A 20335-nucleotide genomic window follows, 5' to 3' on the forward strand; every position below is an offset into this window, starting at 1 on the left:
TTGCTCATGCTTAAGGAAAAAAAGATCAACTAATCTAACTAATCTACTTGTAGTCTTTCTTTGTGGTGGCCATTTTATATGTTTGTTAACAAATAATTTATTTCCAGCTTTTGTTTTGAGGTCAACAAATCTACTTGTAATCTTGCACATGTGGGTTACCTGCGAATAGTCTTAGTTGTCATAAACATTTTTTCATCGAGGCTACACGTTCGTGGGATTAAATAACCAATTGCCATGACGGAGCCAAATCTCTTAGAATACCAGTGGCCGGTTCAAACCAAATCTTTTATAATAAAATGTCAGCAACTCAGCATTATGATCAAATTTTATCCCCACAAACACAGGTCATTTAAGAGCTGGTGCACCGACTCCGACTTGTCTCCATTTAGTTTTTTCGTCACTGACGGCCACTTTTTATGTCAATAATGGCACCCCTCGTTTTCTTCGTGACATTTAAAAGAGGATTACCCATGTGAGAAGCCTATGAAAAAAAAACGAATATCTCGGGTTAATGTTCTAGTACTATGTTTCTCAAGGCTGTACCCCACATCGTATCAAAAATGACTAGATTACCCCTATGTTATAAGAGTATTTACCATCTATCATTTGAAAATAAGTTTTTTAAGCTAATTATAAATTTGTGGTATTATTATTAGAAAATTAGACAAAGAGTATTACATTAACTAGTTGGAAGCCTAACAAATTAAGCTCCAACAACGTACTGCTACATCAATTGAAAAGGTTGGTGTGCTATACCAGCGAGCCTCATGGGTAACCTAATCAAGGGAGCCGAAGCGGATGGGGGCTGAGATTGTGTCACAAGGGGGCAAGCTAACTCTACCTTCCATGTTAATTCCTGCAATATTACGTCATTGGGGGTTCGAATCTGGGACCTCCTGAAACGCATGAAACTTTGGGAAACGAGAATGACCAACTGAGCTAATTATCGTATTGAAAATACAATTTTTTATTTTGTCCCTAAAAAAAGAAATGAAGTGGCCCCAAAAAAAGCAAAACATTTTACTTCTATTTTGGAATTTGGAATGGAATATCATCCCTCCTTATAAAGGAAAATTTCTGGTAGATATCAAGTGACCTTCCGTCTAGATATTAGATAACTCTATTTAGGATATAACTGAGACGGACCTCGGTCTCTTTTTAGTTTTTTGAATGAATTCTTGCTTACAAAAAAAAAAGAAAAATCGTTTTGAAAATAAGTCTTTTAACATAAAAGTTATTATACGGTGAGGTTTAGGATTTTGAAATGCACCAAAAAATATTTGGTACGGATATAGTGTATGTATCATGAAAAAATTAATTTAAGCCCCATTATCGAGTGTATTTTATTACGGAAATGCTAGTTGGCTCCTTATTCTCCACTCCTTATTCACCTCCCTATAATTTAAGTCCCATTTGAAAAATAAAAAAATTCGCATTCAGGTTCAGGTGGGGTTCACCATTCTCCTAATGTGCCGTTTAGATTGTAGGGAGGAGAATATGAAGGTGGAGATTTGGGAGCCAAATAGCACTGCCGTATTTTATTAAAAGAACTAGAAATCGTAAAATAGCGATCAAAATAAATAAGATAAAAGAAATTGAAAGCATGAACGAACCTGTAGTATAAAACCACTTCTATTGCTAAGTATAACCATCCAATAATACCACTCAAACCTAACTTTTTAATACAGCCCAGAATTTGATCCTCCGAAGAAAAAGCCATGTCCTCCAAAATTAAGCAAGTGAGTTCAAAGCTAGTAGGACCAATGTGCAATGGTGATGAACCAAAACCTGATCCTAATCAATTTGTCTCTTTTTCTGTCTTTGATAAGTTAGCAGACGATGATCATCCAGCGTTCTTGTATGTGTATAAACCACCAAACCCACCAAATATGTTATTAGAACAAGGTCTCCGGAAGGCTTTAGTTGAGTACCGAGAAATGGCTGGCAGGTTTTCTACAAGTGATCAGAACGGCCATGGTGATGAATGTGTGATACTACTAAATGACGAAGGTGTTAGATTCGTCGAAGCAATCGCTGATTGCACTCTCAGTGAGGTTATTCCATTCAAGCCAGATACGTTATCGAGTTTGAACCCACGTGAAGAAGGACAAGACGAATTGGCTTTTGTTCAGCTTACTAGGTTCAGTTGTGGTCCGCTAGTTCTGTTCTTTTCGAGCAGCCATTTCGTGGCTGATGCAGCAGCTGTAAGTCAATTCGTTGTTGCATGGAGTCAAGCTTGTCGAGGTTTAGAGATCTGTCCACGTCCTTTGCATGACCGGAGCATATTTGTTCCACGAGATCCTCCTACAGTCGCTTACGACCACAAAAATGTCGACGTTGCGAAGAGGGTGATCAATTATCAAGAGATGACGGATCAACCACCTCCTTATTCGGAAGATGATGTGGTCTATCAAAAAGCACATTTCGCACCAGAACTTATTGCCAAGATTAAGAGTAAGGCTAACTCTTCCGTTCCAGAACGTGGGCCTTATTCCACCTTTGTGAGCTTGATAGCTCATCTATGGAGAACTATGGTGAAAGTTCGAGGACTTACAGAGCTTCAAATAACCGAAATGAAGATCTCCGTGAACGGACGTAGAAGGTTGAAACCTTGTGTTCGAGATGAGTACTTAGGTAATTTGATTCTTTCGGCATATCCTCAATCTCGGGTAAAAGATTTCTTGGATGAACCCTTGAGCCAGAGGTAATTCATGCGTCTATAGCGAAGGTGAACTCCGACTATTTCAAATCTTTCATAGACTTTGCGAACTATAGCATGCAGAATGGGGATTTCATAATAAACAGAGAGGGCTGTAATGTCCCTACTATTTGGCCCCATTTGGAGGTCAATAGCTGGCTCGGGTTTCCATTCGAAACGGTGGGTTTCGGTTTCGGAAAGCCTTATACTTTCATGCCATCATTTGGAGGTTTGGAGGGTTTGGTGTATTTAATTAGTTCCTTCATTTGATTGTGATGGAGGCATAGATGTCTACATAACTTTGTTTCAGCAACATTTGGATATGTTCCAAGAAATGTGTTTCTGCATAGACTAATTAAGATATAGTCATATGGAGTATCCAACCAAGTAATTGGCCATCTGTGGCAGATAATCTCTTTTTCTTTTCTTTCTTTTTCTAACAATTTGTATGAGACAATAAATGAAGATTTGATGCCAGTTATTTGATGTACTTAGAGAAAGTCTTATGGTGGAATCCAACCTATTCCAAGTGTGGAAAATTCATGGAATGTCAAGTCTAGTGGCTTTCAAGTTGGGGTTTTCCACAAAAAATCCAAGCAACGTTCCATGGTTTGGTGGAGGGGTCCGTGAAATCCATCTAAACGCCAATAAGAATAGCGTTGAACGCCAATAAGATTGGCGCAGTAGAGGACAAGAAACGCCAATATGAATGGCGTTGAACGCTAATCAAAATAGCGTAAGTCAAGCGCCAGTATGAATGGCGTTCAGCGCTATTAACAATAGCATTTTTCAGCGCCATTAACAATAGCGTTAAGCGCTATTCACAATAGCGTTGTGCGCTATTAACAATTGTGTTTCTTGTTATTTATTTTTCTTACACTCTTCTCACATCACTCCTGTTTCTATACAAAACAAAATTTATAAAGAAAATTTATAAATCAAATCAAAAAAGAAGATAAAATTGATTGATACTAAAAATACTTCAACTACATTGATTCCACTACATAATTGAAGCTACGTAGTTCCATAAGCTACATGGTTTCATATATTGAAATGACGAACATTGCTAGTGCTAGGATAACCAAGTGTTCTAGGAGGATAACCATGTTTTTCCAAAATCTTATTTTGTTTATCCAACATAAATTGCTGCTTCCATTCCGGCAAGGTCTCAACCACCACATCCAACACTTCGAGTTCATGTTTCTCCAAAGCCAAATCCACGGATTTCTTTTTTGTCTCTGCAATAGTTAATAAATATTCTTCTTGTCCATCCAATCTTGCCATCTTCTTTGCATTCTCTTCACTAAAATGTTTCAAAATACGCTCGGTTCCGTCGTTGATGGACGATAGCTCCGAAGCTTCCCTTTGTTGAGCCCTTTTTCCCGTTGGTCGACGAGGGACATCCTATTCATGATTGGGTTGATGTTGATCCTTCCCCAAGAGAACATTCACGATCTATTTCAACCAATGCTCGTCCTTTGCAAGATTTAACATAGCCAACCTATGCGCAAAATCTTTCCACTGCTCCTGAAAAGAAACATCAAGATAGCAAATATATTAAGGAACTTCTAATGTGTAAATAAAATCATAATAATATGGCAAACAAAATAATTGAAGGAGTTAAAACCAAAAATGACTAACCCTTGTTCCCCAATTAACATCATACGTAAATGAAGGAGGATCGGGTGCTTGCAAAGGCACTTGAACACGGTTGCCTTCACTGTCTGAACGTACGGTACAGAAAGAAACTCTTGGAAATTCAGGTGAAGCTTGTGAGACGTTGTCATACTTATACCGTGATGGATGTATTGGGGGCACCTGATTCACCATAAATGTCGTATCTTGAGTACTTGCAGCTCCAACTTCATATCTGTTTTCTTGACGATATATTTCTGGGAGAAAAAATCCAATAGATTGTCGCTTCCACCACCACACATACATGCTCTCATCAACATGCTTATAATCTCGTCCTTCAACCACATCAACAGGATCATGGGGGGTAGCAAGGTCTTCCAAACGTTCACGTGGACTTCTTGGAATTGTTATAAATCCCCTTGTTTGCTTTAAAAACCGTTCACCAAGATACATGATACTAGTCTCGCTTTCCGGATTATAGAAAGTCACTCTTTGATTGGAGATTTCACGAGCATGCACTATATCAGGATGATCTCTATACATACTAGTATACCATGGTTGCCATTCTGTTCCAACAATTGTCCTCAACTCAATTTGTTGGCGAGTTGTATTAAGAGAGTGTTTGGAAGTACTCCTTTGCAACTTCACTAGACCATCTTTCTTAAATATCATAATTGCAGGCCATATATCAGTCGGTACACCTTCTTGGAGAAAAGGCGTCAAAGTACGAAAATACATGTAAAATCAATATTCTAAAACCATCGCCATTCCACACATGTTTTTTCCACCTCTAGCAACCGCACTCATGCCACTATACAAGTGACTAAAACAAGCCGAACCCCAATCATAATTACGAATCGCATTCAAATCACGCAAGGAAGCGATCCAACCTTTGCTTGCTCTTGTAGTGGTACGTGTCAATAGAACTTTTGAAATCACCCATAATAAGAAGTATCGAGTCACAATCTCCCAATTTTCATCATTAATTGGATTGTCCTTGATATAGTTTGCGAGACAACTAATAGGAAAATCAGGTGAGTGCTTGTTGTAGTGTGCATACCCATGCAAAGGTTTAAAGTAGGTATCCTCTAGTTGTTGATTTTCTCTACTTTTTCATCTATTTGTAGCGGCGTGTTCCAATCTTTTACGACCATTTCCAATAGGAGTTCTGGTTAAGTGAACAAAATCTAACGGAGTGAAGCCAATTTCAAAGTTTGAGAAATGAAAAGAATTGGTGCTATATCACCATCTCTCTATGATTGCATAAGCTGGTTGTTGATCAGCTCTCTTAATTCTAATTTCAAAAAATCTAGCAAGGCCAGAATATTGAAGAACTTGTCTAGCACTTTCATGAACCACCACACGATTATGTAAATCCTCAAGGTCTTCTAGATTACTTCTAAACGTGATATCATGTTGTGTATCAAGTGGGTTTATACTTGTAGAAATATGTTTCTCATCCGGTTCTTTTGAACTCAAGATCATATACACATCCATATTCATAATCTATACAAAATCATCAAATAAAAACAATATAGTCACACAATGCACTTAAATTGTTTACATAATGTAACTAAAACATGTTAATTCATTATCTCATGGCAATTTCACAATGTTCATCATCTAAAATCCTAAAATACACAATGTTCATCATCTAAAACCCTAATTACATGTCAAATTCGTCATTGTTAGAATCAAAATTGTTATCATTCATCATACAATCGAGTATCATGCATACAATCAACAATAATATCATCTAAAGCCCTAACATTTCATCAGACCATAAAATAAACTCAAATTATAATTCAACTAACCTCTCTTTGGATTCTCAATCAAATTGAGAAATTTAAGTATGCTTCGATTCCTTATGAAGCAGAGAACAAACCCTTTGAAGCAATTTCATTGATTTGAACCATGCTCTGAGAATTAAACAAGGGGGTTTTAGGTTTGGTTTTTTTTTCACTAAAAGATGAACTGAGGAAGAAGAAGAAGAAGGGGTCGATGATGTTACTGGATATAGAATCAAAAAGCACTAATACGAATAGCGTTAGGCGCTAATAAGAATGGTGTTGGACGCTATTAAGAATGACGTTTGGCGCTAATAAAAATAGTGTTCTGACCGTTGACTAAAGTCGAGTGCTATTCTTAATAGCGTTTTTCCTGTGCTATTATTATTCGCGTTTTACGCTATTCTTATTAGCGTTTTCCGTGTTCCACCATTATACTTGCACTTCCATTCACAGATCCAAGTGCTGAGGTGGCGTGGAAGATGGAAGATGGTTGGATTCCACCATAAGACTTGCTCTTATAAGAATTAATTAATAATAAGAATCAAATCATCTTGGTCTATTACAGTGTACATCTCTATCGTAATACGTACTGCCATCCTGCTCCTTATTTCTTTAGAAAAAGCACAATATCTATTAAAAAGCATCACTATGATGCAAGATGTTTGTCTTTGCAACTTAATAAGATACCCTATATTGTTAAACAACAAAAACAAATGGCAACATACAAATGCTCCCGCTAAGACTCCCTGACAGCAATCGATATACAAACAACCAATATGGTATAACAAGCAGTTAGTGTTTTTCAGTCTTCTCTTAAGGGAAACTAGGTAACTCCAAGTAACAAAACAATGTCGTGGAATAAATATATTGGAGTATATAAATATATATTATTTTCAACGTATTATGATAACACCACCATAGATTGGTTAAAGAACCATGGTATTAGCCATCAAGATTGAGCAAGAGGTGTGTAGGCCATTTATTGTGCAACTACATTTCGTGTGATCTCTCAGATTAAAAGTGAACTTCATTTGTGTCGATGATAGGCTAGTTGTCTAACTTTGAAGTTTTCTTGTTGGTAATAACCTTGGTTTTTTTCTCTATACATCAAACTGATTTTATTTTTACCCTAAAGTAAAATCTAATCCATAGATAAGAATAATAATATGCTTAATTACTGGATTTGTAAACTGTTTCTAAACAAATATATACCTGGTAGGTACAACGTACTATCTTGTCACTTAATTAAAAACAACCCCATAAAACTATTGTGTCTTTTTTTTTTTTTTTTGGTTAGTCTGAAAAGGTTAGAATTTATTAAGGAAAAAGAAAAATACAGAGCTAAAATGCATGCACTTGCAATGATGCTACAAACTGGCACCAGCGGTGACCAGCCAGAACACAAAGAAACACAAGAGAAAAGAGAAGTAAAATACTCAACAGCAAACAACCATTCTAGTAGGTTAATCCTAGTGCTTTTTCAGCAGGGGTAGAAGTTCTTTGCCCATGCCTCAAAATCTCATTGTTTTTCACTCCATAATTAAAATTGTTGTGTTGAAAATTAGTTGTCTTGACTTTGATTTTTTTTCTTGTTGAAAACCTTGTCTATATTATTGAAGTACTTGAAGAGAGTTTGTGAAGAAGCATTCTGTCTTGCGATCATTTTTTTCTATCACTCCCTTGAAATCACGTTATCACTAGAGTTTTTAATTGGTTCTATAGATTGTACTTCGGAGCGCTAGCATGACGATGTACGATACTATAAAGAATGAAGCAAGTGCCATGGAAATCACATCTTTATCAACGTCCGTGCAGATTGAACAAGTAAGTTCAAAGCTTCTACAACCAATCTACGATGGTGATCAACCAGTCTCAACCACAAAGTCTGTCCCTCTTACTGTCTTTGATAAGTTGGCAGATGACCAATACATACCATCACTGTATGCTTATAAACCGCCAAACCCATCAAACTCATTCTTAGAACAAGGGTTGCGAAAGGTTTTGTCAGAGTACCGAGAATGGGCTGGTAGGTTTGGTGAAGATGATAATGGCCAGATTGTAATTCTACTCAATGATGAAGGTTTACGATTCATCGAAGCCTCCGCTGACTGCACCATTGATCAAGCTATCCCTTTTACAGTATCCACCATGTTGAAACTCACCCCAAGCTTTGAAGAATCGAAAGAATTGGCTCTAGTTCAACTCACAAGATTTACTTGTGGGTCTGTAGTTGTGAGTTTCTCATCGAACCACATTGTCTCGGATGGAGTATTAGTGAGCCAGTTCATGATTTCTTGGTCTCAGGCTTGCCGTGGACTCAAAATCCACCCACGCCCTCTGCACGACAGGAACATATTCGTTCCTCGAAACCCACATAGTGTTAAGTTTGATCACAGAAGTATTGAGATTACAAAGAGGAAGATCAATGAAGACTCTACTACTATGCCTCCTTACTCGAGAGATGATTTGATACACCAAATTCTTCACTTCACACCTGAGTTTATAGCCAAGATCAAGAATAAGGCTTCTTCATCCTCCTCATCTTGTACAGGTGTGAAGGGTGTCTCCAGTTCACGCTATAGCACTTTTGAGTGCTTGATTGCACATTTATGGAGAGTGATTACAAGGGCTCGAGGACTTTCCGAGTCTGACAAAACTTATGTCAAAATCTCAGTGAATGGAAGGAGAAGGATGAGACCTCCAGTTCCGCATGAGTACTTTGGCAATGTGGTGCTTTGGGCATTCCCTGAAACTCAAGGGAAAAACCTTTTCGATGAATCTTTGAGCCACACTGCAGAGGTAATACACGATGCAGTGGAAAATGTGAATGATGAGTACTTTAAATCTTTCATAGACTTTGCAAACAAAAATCAGGATGACGGCAATCTGATGCCTATGAAAGTTCACCACATGAAGGTGCCATCCTTCTGGCCCAACTTGGAAGTCCAAAGCTGGCTTGGTTTTCCATTCAACAATGTTGATTTCGGTTTTGGAAAGGCTTCCGTTGTTATGCCTTCATTTGATCCTTTTGAGGGTGAAATATACTTGGTTCCTGCCGTTGTTGGTGATGGAAGCATATACGCGCACGTAACTTTATTCCAACAACATCTATCTCTCTTCAAGCAAATTTGCTACAACATCGACTAACAACCTCGGTTTTTTTTCTTCCTAGCAGCGGTGTACTGCATCTCTGAACATGTTACGAGATATTAAATTCTGTTTTGATATTATTTTCAGTAAAGATATTAATGAAATTTTATTGTTCTGTCGCATGCATTTTGATGGTCTTAAGAACTAGATCATATCACCATCACGGAGGTGAAAATTGAATAATTCTGTGCGAATAAATGGAGATTTGTTGGACTCAGACATTGTGTTGGGATCACCCGAGGATCCGATGCCTTCGGCAGTCTTTTGCTTAAACTATCATAGCATGCGATGTTTAATGTTTCTTATTTACGTACACTGGGCAGTGATGGTGAACCCATGCATATCCCTGATACCATTATAGTTTTTCACTACGCAAGTACACAAGCATAGCATGCATAGTGTACCAAATTTCAACATTGTTATGGAAGAAGAGTGAATTAGAATGATTATTATATGCACACGCAAAACTGGCACTGTTCCTCGGAAACTCCACCACCAAACAACAAGAACGAACCATCCACCAAAAACCATCACTACGTTTGTAGAAACCCTAGCTCGTAATTAATTATAGGGGTATGTTCCCTAAACCATCCACCAAAAGTGAATTAGCTTTCCGATCGTACCACTGCCGTCGCCACTAAAAAACTGGCAAAGGCACTATAGGGGTATGTTCCCTAAATTTGTATTCATGGAGATTTCTGGTGTCTCATGAAAGAGGATAGATGAAGATTAAGTGGCTCGGCCTCAAGTTGGTTGCATGGTCATCTGAATAAAATTTGTGGTTCGTGATCTGAGTCATCTGACTAAAATAAGCAAGATAGCAGTTTAATTAGCAGATCATAAAAGAGAGTAGCTTTAAGACTAAAATAATAAGCAAGATATATAGCAGTTTTAATTAGCAGATCGTAGAAGAAACTAGCTTTAACTAGCAGGTCGATTGATCGACTACCGTTTCTGTGCTTTTTGAATAAGAAGTGTTTTTTCCATAATAAAAAAAATGTTCCGATTGCACACTAGCTCTAACTCTAACTCCACATTATTTCTTTTTTTTTCATTTCTTTTAGAATTGTTTTTCCTTAAAGCTTGCTATCTACATTCTACTGTTTCTACAGTACATACATCTTGTAAAGCTGTAAATTCATTTTTTCGAATACATTTTTCCTTCTGATGAAAAAAAAAGGTAACAATTCCATACCTCAAAAGTGTTGTAGGGCTTACAACTCATAGATGTGCGGCCCAAAACATATGTTTTTTGATTTTCTCATCTCCATGTATATACATATATTATAGAAACCTATTTTGAGGCATACTAGATAATGCCAAAATAGAGTCACTAAATAAAAAATAACATCACCCCTCATCCATCATTTTTGATAATGGCATAACTACCCTTATATAATTAGTGTAAATGATTATGATTAGAATGATTAATTATGAATTTTAAGGATTGATTAAACATTAAATTATTAGTGGTGAAGTAGTAGAAAAATCAAATTTATGTGAGAGAGTTGGGATTTTTGAGAGGAAGAAGAAGAAGTGAAGAAAAAGAGCTTGGATTTTGACTTTTGAGATTTTAGTGATTAGAAGTGACCAAAATGTGTGATTCAAATCAGAGGTAAACTTTTATCGAGGTTTAGTTTCCTTTTATAAGTTGAATCTGCCAAAAAATTGAATTTTTAAAACCCAGATCTGCTGACCAGATGAACAGTTCGGCTGATAACTTGTCAGCCGAACCTAGGTATAATTTAAAAAAAACAGAGGTTCGGCTCAAAAGTTATCAGCCGAACTTCACTCAGAAACTGAATCATCCACTAGGTTCGGCGTGAAAAATTGAGGTTCGGCTGGAAAATTGAGGTTCGGCTGAAAATATTGTAAAGTCGCATTAGCCGAACATAGTGTTTCTCTAAATCATACACTAAGTTCGGCTCAAAATTGATACTGCAAGACCAGCCGAACTGATCTTCTGAAAACCCTAATTTCATCTTTGAAATCATATTCTACCGATCAAACAAAATACAATCAATCAAAAACAAGATGGGTTTGTTACGCATACATTCTAAAATACATCTAAGAGCAATTGAGATTTGGATTTCGCATTCCAACATCGCTCACTTCGATTCGTGTTTCCTTTGTTTGATTAATTTCTTTATTGAATTGGAATCCTAGATGTTTAAGTTTAAAGTTTATTTTGATTTTTAATTTTAGGTTTTTGAGGATAAGGGAACTATGACAAATTGAAATTATTTAGGGATATATAGGTAATTACACTACCTTTAGACACCCCTTACAAATCCACCCTAGATAATATAATGGATGAGTATGCCTCAAAAAAAAATGAGTATGCCTCAAAATAGGTTTCTATATTATATCCATGTAACCTAAGAAATGATCTCAATAGAATCCTTCTCCTTCTCTATTTCTTTGTCTTCTTCCTTATGACTACTACAAAACGTCATCATGCACGAGCTCTAACCCCGCGGCAATGGATTATAACTCTTTTGGATGCTATCAAATTCCTGAAGAATTGATTTGGATCCGTTTTTATTTATCTTATTTTCAATCAAATACACTACAATGGGATCGTTGGAACCATTGAAATCGTTATCGTCAAATCAGATAAGTTGGATAACATATTTATCTTTTTTCTTTTCCATGATTGATTAGAAAAAAAAAAAAACTCTATATGAATTTGTTTTGTTCAAATCAGTAATACAAAATAATTGATTTGAATTTGTCTTGTATACCATGATTATTTATATTTTATTTTATAATCATATATCCATACGATTGATTGAATAACATGCAGATCTATATGTAATGTCAGGGCATGAAGATTGATTCGAATCTAATACATACTGCACATTTTTTTTCTTTTCGTTTGCTTTTTTTCTTTTTTTTTTCCCTTGCGGCAGCCGATTGCCCCACAATTTCTTTCCCATTCTCGTCTGCTGTGCGAGGAAGACGAGTAGACGACACTAGGTCAGGAAGGGAGCGATCCAACTCGGTCTGTTCCATCGTGGCCCAACTCAGTCCGTTTCTGTTTCTGTTCCAGCGTGTTGGGCCTGTCATGTTCCAGCGTGTTGGGCCTGTCATGTTCCAGCTTGTTCCTGTTTCTGGGCCTGTCTTGTTCCAGCTTGGTTTCAGGTTTCGGGCCATACACGGCCAAGGCTATTCCGGTTTTGTGTATATACCGTTGGAACCAAAGTTTGAGGTATGTAACTATAACGTGGGTTTTTTTTACGTTGAATACTTGTTAGGCTTATTTGTTTGTTTTTAGAACATGCCTAGTTTTATTTATTTTTGTCTTAAAATAAGTCATCGGCGTATAAACGGTCAATTTTAATTATTTTTATTGATATCAATCATTAAGAATTTTGGTCTTAATGCTATTTTTTTTCTTGAATATATGATATTGGTTATAGTTGAATGGTGTATTTTGTTTAATTGTTGTACCAACTCGATTCAAATATATTTATTCGGGGATTAGAAGTACTTGAACACCATTATTGCGTACTTGATATATTCCTCCCAAAATTTTGAATGTTTCGTGGAATGTAATCCACTTTCTCGACTATTAATATGTCAGTAGTTTCAAAATATACGTTCAGATAAAATCACATGTATTCCAATTTTAGTGGAAGAACTCACAAAAGATGATATGAGATAGAAAATTTCCATTTCTCTACTTCATCCATTATACTAACGCACCAGTATATATTGAAGTATGACAACAAGAGATCTATCTTCGTAATTGATTCAACCTAAAGTAAGAGGTTGACATCTGTTGTGAGATTCTCTTGGCCTGTTGAGATAAAGAAATTTCTCAAATTAAGCTAAATGTCACAAAATTGAAAATGGAAAGAACCCCAAAGTAATGAGGGTTAGACGTACCGACTCATATAAAGCATGTGAAAAGGGACATATGTATCATGAGACAAAAATATTTCTTTTCCCCAGCAATAATGACACCAGAGTACATGTATCAACTGAACATGGGATCGGCTAAAATGTAATTCTAGCTCCCATCATAAGTAAAAGAGTTGGAAATGCACTTGTCATAGGTGTTGGTATATACAATGTAATGTGAATGTTTATCATAGTAACAACCAATTTTCACATCAAATTTAATGGCAACAAGAAATTTGCCTAGCCAATTGACTATCTTATTCAGTTGAACTAGATCCAATGTCTGTACTTATGGAATGAAAACACGAGACATAAATTCTTTAAAGAACTTGACATATATTGGGTGACACGTAATATATATTCACTCTAAATGTACTTGAGTTGAGTCCCACTTTTTATTACGTAATAAGGCCACACCACCTATTAAAACTCTCAGGACCCAAGTGTTTAACTCATAGTTGTTTTCTTCCATTAGCTTAAGGAATTTAAACTAGTTGTTGAGTTAATTCCTTATAATATGACTACGATGATTGGGTAATTGAGCGAAGCATTGTTCAAAATTTGTTTCCAAGATGGAACAAAGTCACAAAATCTCTATATGTACTGAGAACTAATCACCTTGAAAAATTCCAAAGAAACCCATGAAAGTGGATATCATATGGAAACTCACAGTGATGAGAATGTAATTGATTGTATCTTTTATATCTCTAATTCATGTGGAAGGAAACACATTTTAGAGAATCTAATGAGTTAATCTAGTGAAATGTAATTCACTATAATATTTGGATTGTTGAATCCATATTGACTCCGACGATGAACTGTTAGGAACTGACTCATACAGGCTTTGTGCATAACCATAAAGCAACTTTGGTTGTGAGTGATAATCGTTTTAAAAGGACTCATACGAACATCAATTTATGTGAGTGAACAAAAATGGGGGAAAGGTTGACATAATTCGAAATGACAGCATATCTCTCAATATATGTTTTCTAAAGTACTAGATGCCCTCCCTATTGCTTTTAGGTAAGAGAGCATATCACTCATTTTATAAAGTCTTCAATAAAACAGGATCGAGACCATACTAAGATGCAAATGGTAAAAATTCCATATTACAAAGAAAACAAGGTGAAATTTAGAAAAATATTCATGCAGAATGCGGACCATTAAAGTGACAGATGGATCTGGTGAATGTTTTGACATTTTGGACTAGTTATAGTTCCCAAGAAATTTGTGTTTGAAAACTCCTAGCACATATTACACAATACAAAGTGCAAAGGCTAACCACCCTTGCTAATACTAGAGAATTTACATCAAAAAGACTTGATGAATATTGCATGTTTAATAGGATCAATATAGAGCATCTTATACCCAATGGTCTCGCAGAGGCTACCATCAAAGGTTACAGATGGTGTCTAAGGAATAGGTTATGCGTACCAACCTATCTTTTATTGTTTTGGGGATATGCAATATTACACGCATCTTACTTAATTCGTTTTTAGAACCCAATATTAGTCAACCTTTTCTGCGTACCAGTTGGTAACTGGATTTAAGCTTGACATTCGTGTTCTGACGCATTTTTTGTTGCACTATATATGTGCCATTACGACTCCACATCGTATTATAATGGGTCTTCAAAACTGTTAAGTAGTTATGTTGGAAATAAGTTCCCAAAAATTATCCGCATTTTAAAACTTTTGGCAGGAGATCTCTTACCGCTAGATTTGCGGATTATCACTTTAATGAGACAGTCTTCCCGTCATTAGGGGGAGATAAGAAAAAGTATTTTCTAAGGGAACAATAGGAATTGTCATGGTGTGCTCCCACTGTGGCTCATATTGATTCTTGTACTACAAAAATGTAAATGTGAAGTGATAAAGAATATTCGATTTTCAGAATGTACATTGATGTTGCTAAAGTGATGAGATCACACATACCAGCTGCAAACCTACCTGCAAAGTTACAAATCCTCAATATGGGACATACACCATAGACTAAGGTGTTGCAACTACACTCAGTAGAAGTGTGGTTGAGGTCGTGGCTCCATAAAGGAAGTTGTAGAGACCACTTGGTTCGATCAATCCTCACCTAGAAAGGAAGTAGGTGAATAAGGTACAACTTATTTATATCATCATAAATCATTTCATAAGATTGTCTCTGAATATGTCCATGAATCAAACTGGAGGACGCTCCAAAGTTTTAAATGATTTTAGAGAACAATGAAATCCTGACGGATTATGAGAATGCATATGAGTCAATGGAAGGATCATGCGTGCACAGTGATGATATAATCCATAAATAGTTGCTCCAGAAGTAGAGCACAATGAGATCGAACCATGCTTTATTTTGATTAATTTCAAATAAATAGCATATTCGGCCTACGCAATCCAGGTAGAACTTAGTTCTTTGACAAATATATGGGTATTTGTTGTGGTAATGCTAACCAACCTAGTACAAAGCCTGTGGGACATACATGATTAATTTGTTACAAAGCATAATGAGAAGAAAGCAGTCTTAAAGTATAAAGACTCGCCTTGTGGCGCGAGGTTTCTCACAAAGCCCTGGATATTGTTCTCTTGTAATGAACTTTACAGTGTCCGCTACTTAGTTAGCTTGGTATTTCAAAAGGACTTGAAATGCAGCGTATGTATGTGGTTGTTACGTATCTCTGAAAGAATCAAAAGATAGAAGATATTTGCAAAAGTGCATGATGGCCTTTTGCTTCCCAAGTCGAATGACTCTAAACCACGGAGTGTGTTTGCAGTTACACTAGAACACTCACTTATTGATTTAAACAATCAGGCGGATGTGGTATACCCGTCTAAGTGACTATTTGATTGGGAAGGGATAAACAAGTACGGTTTTGTGCCATGTGTATTAAATAAGTTCCTGATTTAGAATTATAGCTATCTATGTCAACGATATGGACATGATAAGTACTCTTAATGGAATAAGAGATCTTTCAAGCTATTTAAAATCTGAATTTGAGATGAATATCCTGGGAAATCTCGATCTTATTTATGTTCTGAACTAGATGACCGAGCTTGTGGTATATTATTCCACCAGTTTGTATATGTCCATTGTCAGGAAATTTAACAAGGACATGCATCATGCTAGTACTCCCATGATTAGTAGAGTTTCAAATGTTCATAAATGACCACTTCGTCTAAAGGAAGATGGCGAAGTTGTGCCGGCAGATGAACTTTCCTTATCTAAGTATAATAGACGCATTATTATACTTAGCATAATGTACTCGGCCAAATGTTACATCCTCAGTGAACTTCTTAGCTAGATATAGCTTAGCGCCAACGCGACGTCATTGGAATGGTATAGTGAATGTAATCATGTACTTAAAGGTAACCATTGAAATAAATTTGTTTTATCCCTGCAAAGACATTAAAAGGAATGCTAATGAAAGTGCAATTCAAAAGTTGTTGATTATGAAGGAACAATAATATATTTTCCAACGAAAGTAATCGGGGGGGGGGGGGGGGATATGATAGACTATTATCTAAGTCATTATCGATATTCAGTTTCGAAAACTACATGACTAAAGGAACTGTCTGGAACAACTCTGAAAGTAATCAGGGGGAGATGCCGACATCAGGGGGAGGATCCAAGGATATGATGTCGACATAATTTACTTCGAAATTGAAGTTGTGTTGTACTCTTTTTTCCCTTCGATCGAGAATAGTTTTTCCCAAAAGGTTTTGTTACTCGACAAGGTTTTTAGCGAGACAACACTAAAAACATCAAGTATGTTGAACATTGAAGACAATAACGATCGCGTTGATATTACTGAAAATATCTGGATCAAAGAAATGAAACGCGATATTCTCTTAAGCAACGAAACTTACAAAATCAACAACAGGGTCTTATGAACATTCAAGTCACCAAAGTAAAGTGCGATAAACTCCTTTTGACTGCATTAGACTAATGAAAATTGTCTGACATCAGGGGGAGCATCTAATGGTGTGTTGAACTATTTTCCTTCACCGAGGTTGCTTTTTCCCACAGGGTTTTAATACTCGGTAAGGTTTTTAATGATACGACAACAAACACCAGGAAGTAATTTGCTAATACTTCTTTTCCAATTCCTGTCCCGGAGGCTGTCTGCCAAGTTAATCAAGTCTTTGAGACTAGCAACACTTCAAAATACATACACTTTTTTGGAAACGCTAGTTCCGATCATGTCCAGCGTCCGAATAATGTCAGTAACTACTATATTGCTACTTACCTAATATTTGATACATTTTTGTCAATGTACTATGTCTACATGATCTTACTTTACGGGGTTTCTGGCTGAAAAAAAATGATGATCCCGGAAAGAATCCAAGACTGCGAAGTTTTGGTAAAATATGAGTATGCTTTCTTCTTTTTACTATGATGAGTATGTTTTCTTTTCTTACCATTACGACGGATACGTCTCTAGCATGTGTTCTCAGGGATTTCATTCCAATGTATCATTTACTTTTGTGTTTCTTTGTAGATCGGAGCTAGTTCCTTTTGACAAATTTCCCACGGAATTGGATAAAGCACTAGGAAAACTTGGAAGTCATCCTAAACAAATTCTCAAATTTTAAAGTGCACTTCTTAATTGCTCAGTTACAGGGAGAACTACTTTTGGTAAGGTGGTGCAATAGAGTGTTACATGTGGGAAACAAACCCTTATATGCTTGGATCAGTATATAAATAATCAAACCTCTCTATTAGCATGGAACTTGTGTGTAGTTGAGAGGCATTGTTTGTCTAACTTCAAGGGAATCTGTAATGCATTTCTACAGAAGTTTTTGTAAATTGCAGAAAGTTTGTTGCGTTCCTTGAACATGTTGTTGCTTCTTCCGGGGAGCAGTAGACAGGGGAATGGGTTATACTTTATTTTTCGTGGTTGTTTTCTGGCAGGGTTTTTCGGTAAATTTTGTTTAAAAAATAAAGAGTACAGTCACATCCGGATCGGATCCCAATTCTAATCTAGTATCCAGTCCACTATCAATTTCATAGAAAATCACATGTATATTAATTTTTTTGACATAGTGTGAGAATAATCATGTCAGTTAGAACAAGGTATTTGGGTAGAATATCTTGCACAGTTTTTTTGTGGAGATATTAGAGTTATTTATATTAAGCAAATTCTGCAATGCAGATACACTTGTTGTTACAGACTCAAACGACGACTTCAAAAGACTTTAACAAATTCAAAACTTTAATTCAACAGACCGTAAACCTAACCTTAGGATTCTTCCTTGTTACTCGGTCTGCTGACCATCTCAATGAGACTCTGTTGAAGAGATAACACTGTTATCGTTAACATCCCCCCTCAAGTTGTACTGGAGCTGGCGAATGTGCAACTTGGATCGTAAAATTTGAAATCTTGGGGGTGCAGCCAACCCCTTCGTAAAAATATCTGCCAACTGATCCCTGGAACTGATAAACCTCACACTGAGTTGTTTGTTAGCAACACGTTCCCTGACAAAGTGATAATCAATCTCGATGTGTTTCGTCCTAGCATGAAACACTGGATTTGCAGTAAGATATGTATCCCCTAGATTGTCACACCACAGAATTGGAGGAGTAGAAAGAACACCTAACTCCATTAACAGAGACTGGATCCATATTAGTTCTAATGTTGCAATAGCAACTCCTCGATATTCCGCCTCCGTACTAGACTTGGATACTGTTTTATGTTTGCGTGCACTCCAAGATATCAAGTTGCCACCGAAATAAATACAGTACCCACTAGTAGATCGGGGATCATCTAAGCTGCTGGCCCAATCTGTATCATAGTATGCATGAAGGGAGAAGTCTTTTGCTGAATTCAGATATAGACCCTAATCCACAGTTCCCTTTAGGTATCGAAGTATTCTTTTGACAAGTTCCCAATGCTCAACAAACGGATCATGCATATATTGACACACTTTATTTACTGCCACAGAGATGTCTGGTCTTGTTAAATGCAAGTACTGTAGTGCACCTACTACACTGCGATAAAGAGTTGGATCCTTGAACCTCTCAGTGCCCCCTTTTTGAATCTTCACGTTTGAACCCAATGATGTGCAAACTGGCTTAATACCATCCATCTTTGAACGTTTGAGAAGATCCGTAACGTATTTTCTCTGAGTGATAACTAAATCTTTACTTTGGCGTAGCACTTCAATACCCAAGAAAAATGATAAATTACCCATATCCTTAATTGCAAACTCAGAACCAAGTGATGTTATAAGCTGACTGAATTGTGCTGAATCTGACCCCGTGCCAATAATATTATCAACATACACTAGGACATACGTGATTGAAGTTGGTGTTTGAAGGACAACGAGAGAGCTATCTGTAACAGACCCCTTGAAAGCAGTCTTAGCCAAATATGTACTTAGTCTTGAAAACCAAGCACGGGGAGCCTGTTTAAGTCCATACAAGGACTTATGGAGTTTACAAATATGATTTGGATAATTAGGATCTACATATCCAGCCGGCTGTTTCATATATATGTATATATATATATATATCTTATTCTAGTTGACCATGTAGGAAAGCATTCTCAACGTCCAGTTGCTTAATTGGCCATTGATTCATTACAGCTATCGATAAAACCAAACGAATGGTGCACGGCTTGATCACTAGACTGAATGTCTCACCATAATCCACTCCTTCTTGATGGTTGAAACCCTTTGCAACTAGTCGAGATTTGTAGCGTTCTATGCTACCATCTGGATTCTGCTTTACCCTAAACACCCATTTAGAGCCGACTACGTTCATTCCATCTTCATACTTGACTAAAGAGTAAGTTCCATTACGACTTAAAGTATTAATCTGTACGTCCATAGTTGTTCTCCACTTTGGATTTTTGCTGTCCTCGGAATAGCATGTTGGCTCCATGAAGTCAGAGTCAGGGAGTGGGTGTTTTGTGTCAGTTAAACACAGCTTCTGAATTGGTTTGGTAATCCCATGCTTTTGTAACCATAAGATGAGAAATAATATCACTCTGAGATGATTGCACATCTGACTGAACTTGAGGAGCAGCACTTGATGTAGCAGATGCTTCTGATTCATCCTGAGATGTTGATTGTTTTTGAACGGAGTGATCTGGTGATGCTGCAAATATTACAGGTGAAGCCACAACAGCAGACTGACTAGAATGGTCTGTCAGTACTAGAGATTGAGG

The 20335-nt window shown here is 36.7% G+C and overlaps 2 protein-coding genes across 2 annotated transcripts; both read left to right on the forward strand.

The window, feature by feature from the left end:
- Positions 1-1718: 1718 nt before the first annotated feature.
- LOC113280602 (agmatine hydroxycinnamoyltransferase 1-like) lies at positions 1719-2708 on the forward strand. The gene has a single exon (XM_026529210.1). The coding sequence runs from the start codon at positions 1719-1721 to the stop codon at positions 2706-2708; it is 990 nt and encodes a 329-aa protein (XP_026384995.1).
- A 5158-nt stretch (positions 2709-7866) lies between these two features.
- LOC113280603 (agmatine coumaroyltransferase-2-like) lies at positions 7867-9270 on the forward strand. The gene has a single exon (XM_026529211.1). It carries the CDS (start codon positions 7867-7869, stop codon positions 9268-9270), a length of 1404 nt encoding a protein of 467 aa, XP_026384996.1.
- Positions 9271-20335: the final 11065 nt, after the last annotated feature.

The sequence above is a fragment of the Papaver somniferum genome, chromosome 5 (genome assembly GCF_003573695.1).
Source record: "Papaver somniferum cultivar HN1 chromosome 5, ASM357369v1, whole genome shotgun sequence".
NCBI lineage: Eukaryota > Viridiplantae > Streptophyta > Magnoliopsida > Ranunculales > Papaveraceae > Papaver > Papaver somniferum.